Genomic DNA, 16,743 nt, shown 5'->3' with positions numbered 1-16,743 from the left:
TTATCAGAAACAAATTGCCGACCAACGACCCCAGCAATGACCCCAGTAATGGACCTTTTGAAGGGCAAGCTTGCATTCTTATATAGCTTAATATCATAGGCTTACTATTACCACTCTAGTAGAGTTATATCATATCTGAACTATAAATATAAAATGACAAAGGCTGTTGGTTCCATGTGTACTACAATGTTTAGCAGAATGTCACAACATGTTTGGACTGCACTTCATGGAACCTTCTAAAACACTAGTACACACTGACCCACAATTATTAAAATTAGCTTCCTTAAAGGGGAGTTTCTTTATACAATATGTGCACTCACAATGTTCTCAGTGGAAATTCACTTGTCATGTTGAACTATTTGAATGGCACTGCTGGGAAACTTTGGGAAATATGTGTTTTACCTTACAGTTGTTCCTTTGCACTCAGCTAATCATTAATGAGTCATAAAAGATGATTATGTGACTGTCTTTCATTTATTTTCAAACCAAGCCTCCCATGACATTTTGGGCCCAGTCAGTCAAGTCACAGAGAAGACACAGACAGAAAGACCCAACCTTGGAGATGGAGCTGGACCAAGGCACGGTGGATCAGGAGCCAGGCAGGCCCACATGGAAGAGGCAGATCGAGTTCACCCTGGCTGGGATCGGCTGTGCTGTAGGGCTGGGGAACATATGGCGGTTCCCTTATCTGTGCTACAGGAGTGGAGGAGGTGAGAGGACATTTCTGATGAGTCAGCTCTGATAGAAGACTAAAACTCAATGACTATATAGCATAACCAGACTTACGTCCCCTTATTAATTTATATTGTTGAGAATATATATATGTTCGTGAATGAAAGTTTTACATTTGTCTGGGTATATGATAGCATTTTTCTGTTGTCATGTTGATAGAAAATGTCAGGGTGATATTAATGGTTAGTACTGTGGAGGAAAGCATAATCTTAGAGTAGAGTTTTGTACTATGACATAAGATGATGATCCACCACATTTTATAGTGAGATACTTGAATAATGCCATAATGACATGCCACTTGTCACTGTCATTGGTTATGAATACAATTTTATTGAGTTGTAGTTATCATGGAGAGAGAATTAAGAATTTTACCAGGTATTACATTTTGTCCAACGATCAGAATTAATTCAGAATGGCATAACAACAACATGTAATGCTTCAATTAAAATTACCTTGAACCCTGAGAACCCAACAAGCAATCCTTTCTTTACACAGCTACAAAAACACAACCTAACTCCTCGTCTGGAAGTTATAAAGCACAGTTCATTCCGCACGTGAGAGGCAATGAGTTTGGCTGGGGGGGTGAATGACTTTATTAAAGATTAGACCAGGTCACATATGCACCACTGACTCATCAACACATGGCATTGTTAAACTTGCTGTGAAAATATAACTTGGGGGCACAAAGACACGCTAGTCAAAACATTTCCATGTCTCCCTGTTTTCAATGATGAGAAGGTCCAAGTGGGACTGAAGTATGTTTCTTGAAATTGCCTACAGGGAGAGGCTAGAGGTTGCATATTTAAAAAAAAAAAAAAGCTTTACCCCCTTTTTCATGATATCCAATTGCAATCCAATTATGAACTTGTCTCATCGCTGCAACTCCCCAACAGGCTCAGGAGAGGCGATGGTTGAGTCATCTGTCCTCCGAAACATGACCTGCCAAGCTGTGCTTCTTAACACCCGCTCGCTTAACCTAGAAGCCAGCTGCACCAATGTGTCGGCGTAAACAACATTCAACTGAACACTGAAGTCAGCTTACAGGCACCCGGCCCACCACATGGAGTTGCTAGAGCGTGATGAGCCAAGTAAAGCCCCCCAGCCAAACCCTACCCTAACCCGGATGACACTGGGCCAATTGTGCACCACCCTATGGGACTCCCAGTCATGGCCGGTTGTAACACAGCCTGGGATCAAACCCCAGGCTGTAGTGATGCCGCAACACTGCAATGCAGTGCTTTATACCGCTGCGCCACTTGGGAGGCCACATTATTTTATTTTAAACTAAAATTTTAACATATACCCTTTGGACTGAGTTACTGTCAATCCTCTTCCAATTTCAAGAAACATACTTTAGTCCCACTAAAGTTACTGTGTTGCTGATATATTGCTGCTTTATGTCCTGGTCAGGTGCATTCCTGGTTCCCTACCTGCTGATGCTGCTGGTGATGGGAATTCCTCTGCTCTACATGGAGCTGATTCTGGGACAGTACATGAGAAGAGGGCCTGTTCAGGCCCTGGCTAAAGCCTGCCCGCTGCTGAAAGGTACTGAAACATACAGTATCTGTCCCCCCCCTCTACTGGAGCATCATTTTAGTGTCGAGTTTTAACATAGTCAAACTAAAAATGGCATAGTCAAACTAAAACCGTCAGTCAAACTTAAACCTATGAAATGGCACTGGTGTCCAAAGGGGTCATAAACATTTTGCTGACTCACTACTGGAGCACAGGATGACCATAAACCAGGCTTTCCTCTTCCCTGCAGTTCAGTTATAACTCTAGTCTATGCATAAGGTTGTAACTAACTAAAGTATTTTAAGATTCATATAAGTTGTAAATGACAAAAATGACAATGTTATTTGCCCATCCCTTAGGAGTGGGCCTGGCGACCGTGGCCATCTCCTTCATCATGTGCACTTACTACAACATCATCATCACATGGGGTCTGTACTACCTGTTCAGTTCCTTCCAGAGCCCGCTGCCCTGGCAGAGCTGCAACAACACATGGAACACCCCCAACTGCACTGATCGCATAAACCCAAACACCAGCTCACACTCCTCCACCGCCAGCCAGCAGTTCTTCAAGTAGGTCTCACTCTCAATGTGGGCTAGCCCAGAGCCATACTCCTCTATGTACACTCCCCGATGTACTGTATTTATTTGGACAGTGAAGCTAAAACTGTTAATTTGGCTCTATACTCTAGCATTTTAGATCAAATGTTGTATACTGAATGATGTGACAGTACAGAATGTCACCTTTTATTTGAAGGTATGTTCATACACCTTTTACCATTTAGAAGTGAATGCACTTTTAAAAAAAACCTTTATATAACTAGGCAAGTCAGTTAAGAACAAATTCTTATATTCAATAACAGCCTAGGAACAGTGAGTTAACTGCCATGTTCAGAGGCAGAACAACCAATTTTTACGTTGTTATCTCAGGGATTCGATCTCGCAACCTTTTGGTTACTAGTCCAATGCTATAACCACTAGGCTACCTGCCGCCCCACTTTATGTATCTAGTCCCCCCATTTGAAGGTGTTGTGAGTATTTGGACAAATTCATTTATAGTGTATAAAAGTTTCGTCAAAAGTTTAGCACTTGGTCCTATATTCCTAGCATGCAATGACTACATGAAACTTGTGACTACAAACTTGTTGGATGCATTTGCAGTTTGTTTTGGTTGTTTCGGAATTATGTTGTGCCCAATAGAAATGAATGGTAAATAATGTATTGTGTCATTTTGGAGTCACTTATATTGCATATAAGAATATGTTGTTGAACACTTCTACATTAATGTGGATACTACCATGACTACAGATAATAATGAATGAATCGTAAATAATGGTGAGTGGGAAAGATGCACGAGGCGCATGCGCTTACCAATAGGATGCATGGGAAGTGAGTAGCTCCATTTTTATCAACAAAACTGTGGTTATATACAGTGCATTCGGAGAGTATTCAGACCCTTTGACTTTTTCCACATTTTGTTACGTTACAGCCTAATTCTAAAATTGATAAAATAACAAATGTTCCTTGTCAATCTACATACATTACCCATAATGACATAGCAAAAAAAAAAAAAGAAATGTTTGCACATTTATTACAAATAAAAAACAGAAATACATAGAAGTATATTTTCTGGGTGATATAAATATTGACCGGCTCTCATCAAGCTGCCCACTCAAGAAAAAAATACAAACTGTAACCAGTGCCTGCAACATGGTTCAGGTTGTCAGTCAACCTATCAGGGTATTTACAAACAGCACAGGAATGAAATCATCAACATGTATTGATCACATCTTTACTAATGCTGCAGAAACACAATTTGCTTTAAAGCAGTATCCAAATCCATAGGATGTAGTGATCACAATATAATAGCCAGGAAAACCAAAGATCTAAAAGGCTGGGCCTAATATAGTGTATAAGAGGTCATAGAATAAGTTTTGTAGTGATTCATATGTTGATGATGTAAAGAATATTTGCTGGTCTGTGGTGTGTAATGAGGAGCAACCAGACGCTGCGCTTGCACATTTATGTTTATTCCAGTTACTAATAAGCATGCACCCATTAAGAAAATGACTGTAAAAACTGTTAAATCCCCTTGGATTGATGAGGAATTGAAAAATTGTATGGTAGAGAGGGATGAGGCAAAAGGTATGGCAAATAAGTCTGGCAGCCCAACTGATTGGCAAACATACCTCAAATTAAGAAATCATGTGACTAAGCTAAATAAAAATAAACTATTACTCTGAAACAAAGATAAATGATATAAAGAACGATAGTAACAAGCTTTGGAGCACCTTAAAGGACATTTTGGGGAAAAAAGCCAACTCGGCTCCGTCATTCATTGAATCAGATGGCTCAGTTATCACAAAACCCACTGATATTGCCAACTACTTTAATGACTTTATCATTGGCAAGATAAACTAACTTAGGGATGACATGCCAGCAACAAACGCTGATACTACACATCCAAGTATATCGGACCAAATTATGAAAGACAAAAATTGTAGTGTGGAAGTCAGTGTGGAAGAGATGGAAAAAGTATTGTTGTCTATCAACAATGACAAGCCACCGGGGTCTGACAATCTGAATGGAAAATTACTGAGGATAATAGCGGACGATATTCCCACTCCTCTTCAATTTAATCCTACTAGAAAGTGTATACCCTCAGGCCTGGAGGGAAGCTAAAGTCATTCCGCTACCCAAGAATGGTAAAGCTCCCTTTACTGGCTCAAATAGCCGACCAATCAGCCTGTTACCAACCCTTAGTAAACTTCTGGAAACAATGGTGTTTGACCAGATACAATGCTATTTCACAGTAAATAAATTGACAACAGACTTTCAGCACGCATATAGGGAAGGACACTCAACAAGCACGGCACTTACACAAATGACTAATGATTGGCTGAGAGAAATTGATGATAAAATGACTGTGGGGGCTGTCTTGTTAGACTTCAGTGCAGCTTTTGACATTCTCGATCAAAGTCTGCTGCTGGAAAAACATATGTGTTATGGCTTTACACCCCCTGCTATAATGTGGATAAAGAGTTACTTGTCTAACAGAACACACAGGGTGGTCTATAATGGAAGCCTCTCAAACATTATCCAGGTAGAAGCAGGAATTCCCTAGGGTAGCCGTTTAGGCCCCTTGCTTTTTTCAATCTTTACTAACGACATGCCACTGGCTTTGAGTAAGGCAAGTGTGTCTATGTATGCGGATGACTCAACACTATAGACATCAGCTACTACAGTGACTGAAATGACTGCAATACTTAACAAAGAGCTGCAGTTAGTTTCGCAATGGTTAACAAGGAATAAGTTAGTCCTAAATATTTCCAAAACTAAAAGCATTGTATTTGGGACAAATCATTCACTAAACCCTAAACCTCAACTATATCTAGTAATGAATAATGTGGAAATATAGCAAGTTGAGGTGACTAAACTGCTTGGAGTAACCCTGGATTGTAAACTGTCAGGGTCAAAACATATTGGTACAACAGTAGCTAAAATGGGGAGAAATCTGTCCATAATAAAGCATTGCTCTGCCTTCATAGGACCAACAGGGCAGGTCCTACAGGCCCTGGTTTTGTCGCACCTGGACTACTGTTCAGTCATGTGGTCAGGTGCCATAAAGAGGGACTTTGGAAAACAGAACAGGGCAGCACAGCTGGCCCTTAAAAGTAAATGGAGAGCTAACATTAATGACATGTATGTAAATCTCTCAAGGCTCAAAGTGGAAGAGAGATTGACTTCCTCATTCCTTGTTTTTGTAAGCAGTGTTGACAAGCTGAAGGCACCGAGCTGTCTGTTTAAAATACTAGCAAACAGTTCAGACACCCATGCATACTCCACAAGACATGCCACCAGAGGTCTCTTCACAGTCCCCAAGTCCAGAACAGACTATGGGAGGCGCACAGTACTACAAGCCACAAGACATGCCACAAGAGTTCTCTTCACAGTCCCCAAGACCAGAACAGACTATGGGAGGCACACAGTACTACATAGAGCCACGACTACAAGGAACACTATTCCACATCAAGTAACTGACGCAAGCCGTAACATTAGATTTAAAAAACAGATTAAAAAACACCTTATGGAACAGCGGGGACTGTGAAGCAACACAAACATTGACACAGACACATGCATACACACACACACAATAACATACGCACTATACATACACATGGTTTTAGTACTGTAGATATGTGGTAGTGTAGGGGCCTGAGGGCACACAGTGTGTTGTGAAATCTGTGAATGTATTGTAACGTTTTTAAAATTGTATAAACTGCCTTAATTTTTCTGGACCCCAGGAAGAGCAGCAGCTAATGGGGATCCATAATAAATACAAAATATATTGAACCATGACTACATGGAACTCTATTCCGCATCAGGTAACTGATGCAAGCAGTAGAATTAGATTTAAAAAGCAGGTAAAAATACACCTTATGGAACAGCGGGGACTGTGAAGTAACACAAACATAGGCACAGACACATGCATACACACACATGATAACATACGCACTATACAAACACGTACACATTTTGTGTTGTAGATTTGTGGTAGTGGAGCATGGGCCTGAGGGCACACACTTAGTGTGTTGTGAATTCTGTAATGAATGTAATGTAATGTTGTTAAAATTGTATAACTGCCTTCATTTTGCCAGATCCCAGGAAGAGTAGCTAATGGGGATCCATAACAAATACAAATGCAAAAATTGCCCTGGTATTTCGCAAAGATTATCCAAACCCAAAATCGATTTTACCCTCGCTACCATAAAGAATGAGCCCAGTATTATTACTGGACCTATTGTAAACAGCATGGGTAGTAATTGCATAGCTTTAGATTCTGTCCCTGTTACCCCGCTAAATGCAATACTTTTCCATCGTAAATTTTGCCAATTTGTCGACGGCTCAGAGGCCACATTCCCCTATGCGTTACTCACAACTGCGGCCGCTTTCAGGAGTGCTTGTTGTTGGTCACTAGTCAGTGAAGAAAATGTCCGCACAGCCGCAATGAGCCGGCACAGAGGGCTCAGGTACCACTGTACAGTCTCTCACCCAATGGCCAAATGCACCGCATCGGTGGCTTTTCGCTGCAGAATGTATTTGTTGTCAGATTTACCTCTCCGTTTGATTTAATTTTTCTTACCCCAGGTGTAACCGATGTGAAATGGCTAGCTAGTTAGCGGTGGTGCGCACTAATAGCGTTTCAATTGGTGACGTCACTCGCTCTGAGACCATGCAGTAGTTGTTCCCCTTGCTCTGCAAGGGCCGCGGCTTTTGTTGCGCGATGGGTAACGATGCTTCGTGGGTGTCAGTTGTTGATGTGTGCAGAGGGTCCCTGGTTCGAGCCCAGGTTGGGGCGAGGAGGAGAGGGACGGAAGCTATACTGTTACACAGGCACCGGTAATGAGTTCAAGAGTATGTTTAGCAGCGACTACACGCACTGCTAAGTGAGCGGAATTAGATTCCACTCTCAATGCAGCTTGAACTATCTCCACCGTGTGGAGTGTTGGCCCACCAACCCTGCAATACCAGTTTTGACGGTGGGTTTCAACCCTGCGTTCAAAGTGGAGGTACAAATTCCCGCATCTTCATTAAAATGATCTGCTAGTGCCAGATTAGTGCGCAACGCGTCTTCCATCCTATCAACGTACTAACGTACCCCCTCATTTTGACTCTGAGTGCATCTACTAATTTTGGTCAGGGCAGAAACAAAATATTTCCAATATCTGTCACAAATAATAAAATTTGTTCTTGCGAGGATGCTTGGTCACATGCCACACAAGCGGACGACCAGGCGGGAGCAGGGTAGTTTCCGACTAATTGTGCCAACATTGCTCTTGGCAATAGGGAACGGACAACATGATCATAATCACCATCAAAATTCGGCACTGTTTCCTTAGGAAACTGATAAATTCCTGACCCTCTTTAACTGGGACAGGTGCTTCTTTCATTATACTACGCATTTCAACAATACTCAGCGGCTGGTGTTGGTGTTTAATTTGGAGTCGTGTTATAGGTTGGCCATCTGGCAGTATGGGGTTCCCTCCCTCTGGGAGTATCAGCCCGGGGTAATAAGTCATCACAACTGCATGAGTACGAACTGGGCGCACCTCTCTATGGTTTCCAGGGTCCCTTGGATCTATGATCCAGTCCAGGACAACTATGTCCCTGCATATGACCCTGCATATCTTTATTTTGAGCTTTATCGGTTCTACTTTTCTGTTGATAAAACGGCAACATCAAAACGCTTGTATATTGAGCTTGCGATTTGTCATTGATGCCATTGTGCCATGCCACAACAGCATCTCTGATTTCTTTATCTGATAGGAATTTTCCATCAACATGGAAATGCTGACCAATTTTATCCAATTTGCTATATTTTCCCCATACTCGAGCCGAATCAAGTTTTCTGTTTTTTGTCTTATTTCTTGTTTGTTTCACAAAAAAAATGTATTTTGCATCTTCAAAGTGGTAGGCATGTTGTGTAAATCAAATGATACAACCCCCCCAAAAATCGATTTTAATTCCAGATTGTAAGGCAACAAAACAGGAAAAATGCCAAGGGGGTGAATACTTTCGCAAGCCACTGTATATTTATAACCTTCTAATGGGCGTTGACAACTCCTTACACATCTAGACAACCAATACATCTCTGTTGCTAGGCAGGAATTTAATTGGTTCCTCTCGCTTGTGTCGTCATTGCGCTGCCTGTTACTAAAACATTTGTGGGTTTGGAAGTGTATGTGTCAGATAGTACTGCAGTAGGAGAGTCATTTGCTTTATCTTGGCCAGGTCGCAGTTGTAAATGAGAACTTGTTCTCAACTAGCTTACCTGGTTAAATAAAGGTTGAAATAAAAAATAAAAACATAAAAATTGTGGTGGGCTTCTCTGCCCCCCTCCCAGAGTTTTCTTCTCACTTCATCTGTTGATTTGACCTCGAGACGCATTCCTTACTCCTCCCTAGTTTCGCAGCCGGCCTGCCTTATCAGAGACTAACAATGGCCTTTCACCTCTCTCCTCAGAAACATGGAACAGAATATGAAGCTTCTACTCTCAGTAACTTTCCATATTCCTAGTTCCCATCTACCCTTCATTGACCCAACATATACAGTACCAGTCAAATGTTTGGACACACCTACTCATTCAAGGGTTTTTGTTTATTTATACTATTTTCTACATTGTAGAATAATAGTGAAGACATCACAACTATGAAATAACACATATGGAATCATGTAGTAACCAAAAAAGTGTTAAATAAATCAAAATATATTTTATATTTGAGATTCTTCAAAGTAGCCACCATTTGCCTTGATGACAACTTTGCACACTCTGCTTTTTACGCTCTGTCAAGTTGGTTGTTGATCATGGCTAGACAGCCATTTTCAAATCTTGCCATTGGTTTTCAGGACGATTTAAGTAAAAACTGCAACTAGGCCACTAAGGAACATTCAATGTAATCTTGTTATGCAACTCCAGTGTATATTTGGCCATGTGTTTTAGGTTATTGTCTTCCTGAAAGGTAAATTTCTCTCCCAGTGTCAATTGGAAAGCAGACTGAACCAGGTTTTTCTCTAGGATATTGCCTGTGCTTAGCTCTATTCCGTTTCTTTTTATTAAAAAAACTCCCTAGTACTTGACGATGACAAGCATACCCATAACATGATGCAGGCACCACCATGCTTGAAAATATGAAGAATGGTACTCAGTGATGTGTTGGATTTGCCACAAACATAACACTTTGTATGGTCCTGTGTGGCTCAGTTGGTAGAGCATGGTGTTTGCAACGCCAGGGTTGTGGGTTCGATTCCCATGGGGGACCAGTACGGAGAAATAAATAAATAAATAAATAAAAATGTATGAAATGTATGCATTCACTACTGTAAGTTGCTCTGGATAAGCGTGTCTGCTAAATGACTAAAATATAAAAAATGTATTCAGGATATAAAGTTAATTTCTTTGCCACATTTTTTTCAGTTTTACTTGCGTTGTTGCAAGCAGGATGCATGGGAATATTTTTATTCTGCACATGCTTCCTTCTTTTCACTCTGTCATTTAGGTTAGTTTTGTGGAGTATCTTGGTTGTTGATCCATCCTCAGTTTCTCCTATCACAGCCATTAAACTCTGTAACTGTTTTAAAATTCCCATTGGCCTCACGTTGAAATCCCTGAGCGGTTTCCTTCCTTCTCCGGCAACTGAGTTAGGAAGGACGCCTGTATCTTTGTAGTGACAGGGTGTATTGATACACCATCCTAAGCATAATTAATAACTTCACCATGTTCAAAGGGATATTCAGTGTCTGCTTTTTTATTTTTACACATCAGAGCTGTTGTTTGTGTCTCTGTGTGTGTTATGGGTGTGGTGGTAGGCTTGAGGTTAAAGAAGCAGACTGGGAGCTGGAGGGTTGCCGGTTTGAACCCCCAGGATGCTTGTGGGGAGATCTGCAGGGAGTGCGCTGGCAGCCTTGGGTACTGTGACAGCAAAAAATAAAGCAATTGTGTTGTAGTTATAGGATGCTGGAGAGGACAGGGGGAGTGGAGGAGAGCGGGGTGCTGCGATGGGAACTCTTTCTCCTGCTCCTTTTGGCCTGGATCCTCCTCTACTTCTGCATCTTCAAGGGGGTCAAGTCAACAGGGAAGGTAAAAGAGAGAGAAAGAGACAGATAGACATGCTGACACAGAGAGAGAGATCAGGACTAGTTCGATGATATGCTTTCCAAGTAAAAAAAGAGGAGTGAGTAAATGTTCTTATCTCTGTTCAGTAATTTTTTACTCTTACGTCAACATAACGTTTGGCTCTTTTACATTGATTCAGAGTTAGTCCAAGTTTTTGTTGATTTTTGGCCATTGTGAACATTTTATAATATCATATTTTTACTACTGTTTGTGTGTGTCTCCTCCAGGTGGTATACTTCACGGCTCTCTTCCCATATGTCATCCTGTTAGCTCTGTTGATAAACAATGTCCAGCTCCCAGGAGCTATGGAAGGCATCCGCTTTTTCATCGTGCCAAACTGGGAGAAACTCCTGGAGTTGGAGGTAAGAGGACGGAGGTACAGACCCGATCCCTAACCTTAAAGGCAAAGTTAGCTTTTTTACAACCAAATCTCTCTTTTTTATGTAAATGATATGTTATAGAAGGGTCCAGAATATTTTTTCTCTTGATTTCACTTGTTTTTGAGAAACTTAAAAAAAATACTTTTTCTCTTTTTTATTATAATTTTTGTTTTACCCCCTTTTTCATCATATCCAATTGGTAGTTACAGTCTTGTCCCATCACTACAACTCCCATACGGACTAGAGGAGAGGCGAAGGTTGAGAGCTGTGCGTCCTCCGAAACATAACCCAGCCAAGCTGCACTGCTTCTTGACACAATGTCCGCTTAAGCCGGAAGCCAGCCGCACCAATGTGTCGGAGGAAACGCTGTACACCTGGCCACCGTGTCAGCGTGCATTGCGCCCGACCCGCCACAGAAGTCGCTGGTGCGTGATGGGACAAGAACATCTCTGCCGGGCCAACCCTCCCCTAACCCGGACAACGCTGGGCCAATTGTGCGCCGCCCTATGGGTGTCCCGGTCGCGGCCGGCTGCAACAGAGCCTGGACTCGAAGCAGGATCTCTAGTGGCACAGCTAGCACTGTTTTTGAGAGATTTACCCCAACCAGTGATTTACCTCCCTAATCAAAAGGCCTGGATTAACACCGAGGTTGGTGCTATGCTAAAGGACAGGGCTAGCACATACAGGGCTTTCGCAGAAATTATGTACACATGAAATTGTTATTCCGAGCTTTATCCGCAACATTATATTCAATTTTGCGCAGCTCGAGCTGTTCCATTCTCTGTGTAGCCTGCTACTAAAATCTCATAATAAAATGGAATATAACGTTGCGGATTAAGTTCGGAATGACACAACATCTAATGACCTGCATCACTATACTGAGAGATTTTCCGTTTCTAAAATTACGCATTTGGATATTTCTGGAACCTCTTAACGTTTTTTCAGAGCCCCCTGTACTGCACAATTAGGATGAGGTAGTGAGTCGCTGGTTGGGCAAAACATAACCCAAAACACAACCAAAACAAACTGAAAATGCGTCCAACAAGTTTGTAGTCACAAGCTTGATGTAGTCATTGTGTGCAAGGAATTCGGTACCAAACACTAAACCTTAGACTGCATTTATACACTATAAGCAAATTTTTCTAAATATTTATGACCTCGTCAAATGTGGGGATTAGATACATAAAGTGCTTTAATTTCTATGTTTTGAGCCAAGTAAAAAAAGTAGCTTAACTGTCCAAATAAACTGTCCGAATAAAAGAAATGTCCTCTCACTGTCAACTGCGTTTATTTTCAGCAAACTTAACGTGTGTAAGTATTTGTATGAACATAAATCAAATCAAATCAAATCTATTTATATAGCCCTTCTTACATCAGCTGATATCTCAAAGTGCTGTACAGAAACCCAGCCTAAAACCCCAAACAGGAAGCAATGCAGGTGTAGAAGCACGGTGGCTAGGAAAAACTCCCTAGAAAGGCCAAAACCTAGGAAGAAACCTAGAGAGGAACCAGGCTATGAGGGGTGGCCAGTCCTCTTCTGGCTGTGCCGGCTGGAGATTATAACAGCACATGGCCTAGATGTTCAAATGTTCATAAATGACCAGCATTGTCAAATAATAATAATCATAGTAGTTGTCGAGGGTGCAACAAGTCAGTAACACAAGAGTAAGTGTCAGTTGGCTTTTTCATAGCCGATCTTTGAGAGTATCTCTACCGCTCCTGCTGTCTCTAGAGAGTTGAAAACAGCAGGTCTGGGACAGGTAGCACGTCCGGTGAATAGGTCAGGGTTCCAGCAGGTCTGGGACAGGTAGCACGTCCGGTGAATAGGTCAGGGTTCCATAGCTGCAGGCAGAACAGTTGGAACTGGAGCAGCAGCACGGCCAGGTGAACTGGGGAGAGCAAGGAGTCATCAAGCCAGGTAGTCCTGAGGCATGGTTCTAGGGCTCAGGTCCTCCGAGAGAGAGAAAGAAAGAAAGAAAGAGAAAGAGAGAATTAGAGAGAGCATATTTAAATTCACACAGGACACCGGAAAAGACAAGAGAAATATTCCAGATGTGACAGACTGACCCTAGCCCCCCGACACATAAACTACTGCAGCATAAATAGGCTGAGACAGGATAACAGGATTCAACAACTGAGATAAACTGAACAAGTTCCACAGACATGTGACTAACAGAAATGGAATAATGTGTCCTTGAACAAAGGGGGGGGGCATGATAATTACACAGGTGCACCTTGTGCTGGGGACAATAAAAGGCCATTTTAAAATGTGCAGTTTTGTCACACAACACAATGCCACAGATGTCTCAAGTTTTGAGGGAGCGTGCAATTGTCATGATGACTGCAGGAATGTCCACCAGAGCTGTTGCCAGAGAATTCAATGTTCCTTTCTTTACTATAAGCCTCCACCAATGTAATTTTAGACAATTTGGCAGTACGTCCAAACGGCCTCACAACCGCAGACCACGGGTAACCACGCCAGCCCAGGACCTCCACATCCGGCTTCTTCACCTGTGGGAACATTTGAGGGGGATGCTGAGAAGGATTTCTGTCTGTAATAAAGCCCTTTTGTGGGGGAAAACTAATTCTGATTGGCTGGGCCTGGGTCCCCAGTGGGTGGGCCTGGCTCCCAAGTGGGTGGGCCTATTCCTGGGCTACACCCCTGCCCAGTCATGTGAAATCCATAGATTAGGGCCTGATGAATTTATTTCAATTGACTGATTTCCTTATTTGAACTGTAACTCAGCAAAATCTTTGAAATTGTTGCATGTTGCGTTTATATTGTTGTTCAGTATAAATATTCCAGACATAGCTTTTTCTGATATTTATTAATTTCTTTATTTACATTTTATTTTTGGGGACTATTTGTGTTGCTTTTTTATTGCTAGGTATTACTGCACTGTTGGAGCTAGAAACATTAGCATTTCGCAAGCATTTCCAGTAAACTTTGATTTGATTTTAAATAAGCCATAGATAAGGATCTAAATCATTTCAGGAGAAGAGGGGCTCGGGAGGAGTTTTTGTGAAGACATGTCGAGGTCGGGTGCTGCTGGTAAAGAGCTTGGATGTGTTATGGTTAACTGCCAGCTAGGGTGATTGTTAGCATAACATTGTTATTCTATCAGTGTGGATGAGTTTTATGGTGCTATTAGAGGTACAGTACATTATTAGACGGAATTCCTTGTGTTTTGTTCCAGGTTTGGGTCAACGCTGCAGCTCAGATCTTTAACTCCATTGGGATAGGCTTTGGCTCCCTCATGGCCATGTCCAGCTATAACAACTTCAACAACAACATATTAAAGTGAGAAGCTCACTTTGAGGAGAGTTTGTAGTCAGGTCAAATCAGTTAAAAGTCAGTTCAAATATATTTTCACATTGTTACGGTGTCCATATTAGGTCAATCTCAGCAGGTGCTGTCCTAATATGGACACCGGACAGCGTACTGGATTGATTCATCCATCACATCCCTTTTTTCCCCACAGAGACACCCTGGCTATCTCCATCACCAACTCCCTGACCAGTATTCTGGCAGGTTTTGTCATCTTCTCCGCATTCGGCTACATGTCACATCTCCAGAACATACCTGTCAGTGAGCTGGCTGTAGATGGTGAGTTTGTGTAAGCAAACTAAAGATCATTTAGGGAGGGGAAATACTTGGACAGCTGACGCAAGACCACACATTTTCATTTAGGAAATGTACCATTTCCAGTTACAGTGCATGTATTTGAGGCAAAGCATACTAATTTCACCAAGATTGTTCCATAAAAGAGTTTAGACACCAAAGTCATAATAACAATGCATGTGTGTTCTGAATTATTTTGCATCTAGGTCCAGGACTGGTTTTTGTTGTTTACCCACAAGCCTTTGCAACGATGCCAGTGGCTCCGCTGTGGGCAATTCTGTTCTTCTTCATGCTCCTGTGCCTTGGGCTGGACAGCCAGGTAGCTAACTGTACATTACCTAACCTAAACCCACTATCACATGATACTAAATACACTTTTCTCTACTTGAAACAGATGCATTTGTCCTCACGTTGTCTTTTTTTAATGAATTTTTTCCTTTATTTAACTAGGCAAGTCATTTAAGAACAAATTATTATTTTCAATGACGGCCTAGGAACAGTGGGTTAACTGTTTTGTTCAGGGGCAGAACCTTGTCAGCTCGGGGATTCAATCTTGCAACCTTTCGGTTACTAGTCCAACGCTCTAACCACTAGGCTACCTGCTGCCCTGGTCACGTTCTCTTTGTTTGGCCACATGGTTAAGTTATGGTAATTACTATAAATATATGAATACAATATCCAGTAAAATGTATAATCGTCTGTCACAAATGATTCCAGGAACCAAAAATCTATCTTTAACTACAGCAGTTACAGTTCCAATAGAAAGTAATGCAATATCAAATCAAATCAAATTGTATTCGTCACATGTGCCGAATACAACCTTACCGTGAAATGCTTTAATATTAATAAATATTTACTAAATAAACAAAAGTTAAATGTAAATAAAAAAAGGAGTAAAATAACAATAGGAGGCTATATACAGGGGGTACCGGTACCGAGTCAATGTGTGGGGGTACAGGTTAGTCGAGGTAATTGAGGTAATATGTAGGGATACACCGATATGACATTTCTGGCCGATACCGATATCCAATATTTTCCTTGCCAAAAAAAAACGATACCGATAGCCGATATTTAACATTTTAGCGGCCTTTTAAGCATTCTAGTACAGTTAAATAGTTAAAACACACATGGACGCAGTGGTCTAAGGCACTGCATCTCAATGCAAGAGTTGTCACTACAGTCCCTCGTTGTCACTACAGTCCCTTGGAGAAGATCTGCAAAGAGGAGTGGGACAAAATCCCTCCTGAGATGTGTGCAAACCTGGTGGCCAACTACAAGAAACGTCTGACCTCAGTGATTGCCAACAAGGGTTTTTCCACCAAGTACTAAGTCATGTTTTGCAGAGGGGTCAAATACTTATTTCCCTCATTAAAATGAAAATCAATTTATAAAATTTTTTAAATGTGTTTTTCTGGATTTTTTGTTGTTGTTATTCTGTCTCTCACTGTTCAAATAAACCTACCATTAAAATTATAGACTGATAATTTCTTTGTCAGTGGGCAAACGTACAAAATCAGCAGGGGATCAAATACTTTTTTCCCTCACTGTACCTAGCATCGAGCATGGTGGCAACACAGTAAAGAGGCTCAGCGAGAATGCCACCGAATCGCTTGTTCACAGCCTCAAGTACTTTTGTAAGTTTTAACCCCATGGTCTGTGTCGGCAGTTTTGTTGAGCAGGTGTTTCAATTCCATGACAGAGGGTATCATATCTGCTGCATACGCAGTTGATGAGCTTATTTCTCGAGTCAGTTGTTCGAATGGCTCTAAGAGTGTGTTCATGTTTCCAAGTTTCAAACATGTTCTCAAATGCCATTGAAATGG

The 16,743-nt window shown here is 41.5% G+C and overlaps 1 protein-coding gene across 2 annotated transcripts in view; it reads left to right on the top strand.

Annotated features, from left to right (window-relative positions):
* The first annotated feature begins 444 nt into the window (after positions 1-444).
* The window catches only part of si:ch211-283g2.1 (sodium- and chloride-dependent GABA transporter ine), a 38,572-nt gene continuing 22,273 nt past the window's right edge, over positions 445-16,743 (top strand). For both annotated transcript variants that reach the window (XM_082960349.1, XM_014137960.3), the window contains exons 1-8: positions 445-710; positions 2,143-2,277; positions 2,607-2,817; positions 10,750-10,882; positions 11,146-11,280; positions 14,496-14,599; positions 14,781-14,905; positions 15,127-15,239. In XM_082960349.1, the coding sequence (XP_082816475.1) occupies positions 497-710; positions 2,143-2,277; positions 2,607-2,817; positions 10,750-10,882; positions 11,146-11,280; positions 14,496-14,599; positions 14,781-14,905; positions 15,127-15,239 (1,170 nt within the window). In that variant the 5' untranslated portion in view covers positions 445-496. The remainder of the gene's footprint in view (positions 711-2,142; positions 2,278-2,606; positions 2,818-10,749; positions 10,883-11,145; positions 11,281-14,495; positions 14,600-14,780; positions 14,906-15,126; positions 15,240-16,743) is intronic.

This window comes from Salmo salar, chromosome 13, assembly GCF_965601325.2.
Source record: "Salmo salar chromosome 13, fSalSal1, whole genome shotgun sequence".
NCBI lineage: Eukaryota > Metazoa > Chordata > Actinopteri > Salmoniformes > Salmonidae > Salmo > Salmo salar.
Note: the sequence above shows the minus strand (reverse complement) of the source record. Positions and strands in the feature narration are given on the sequence as shown.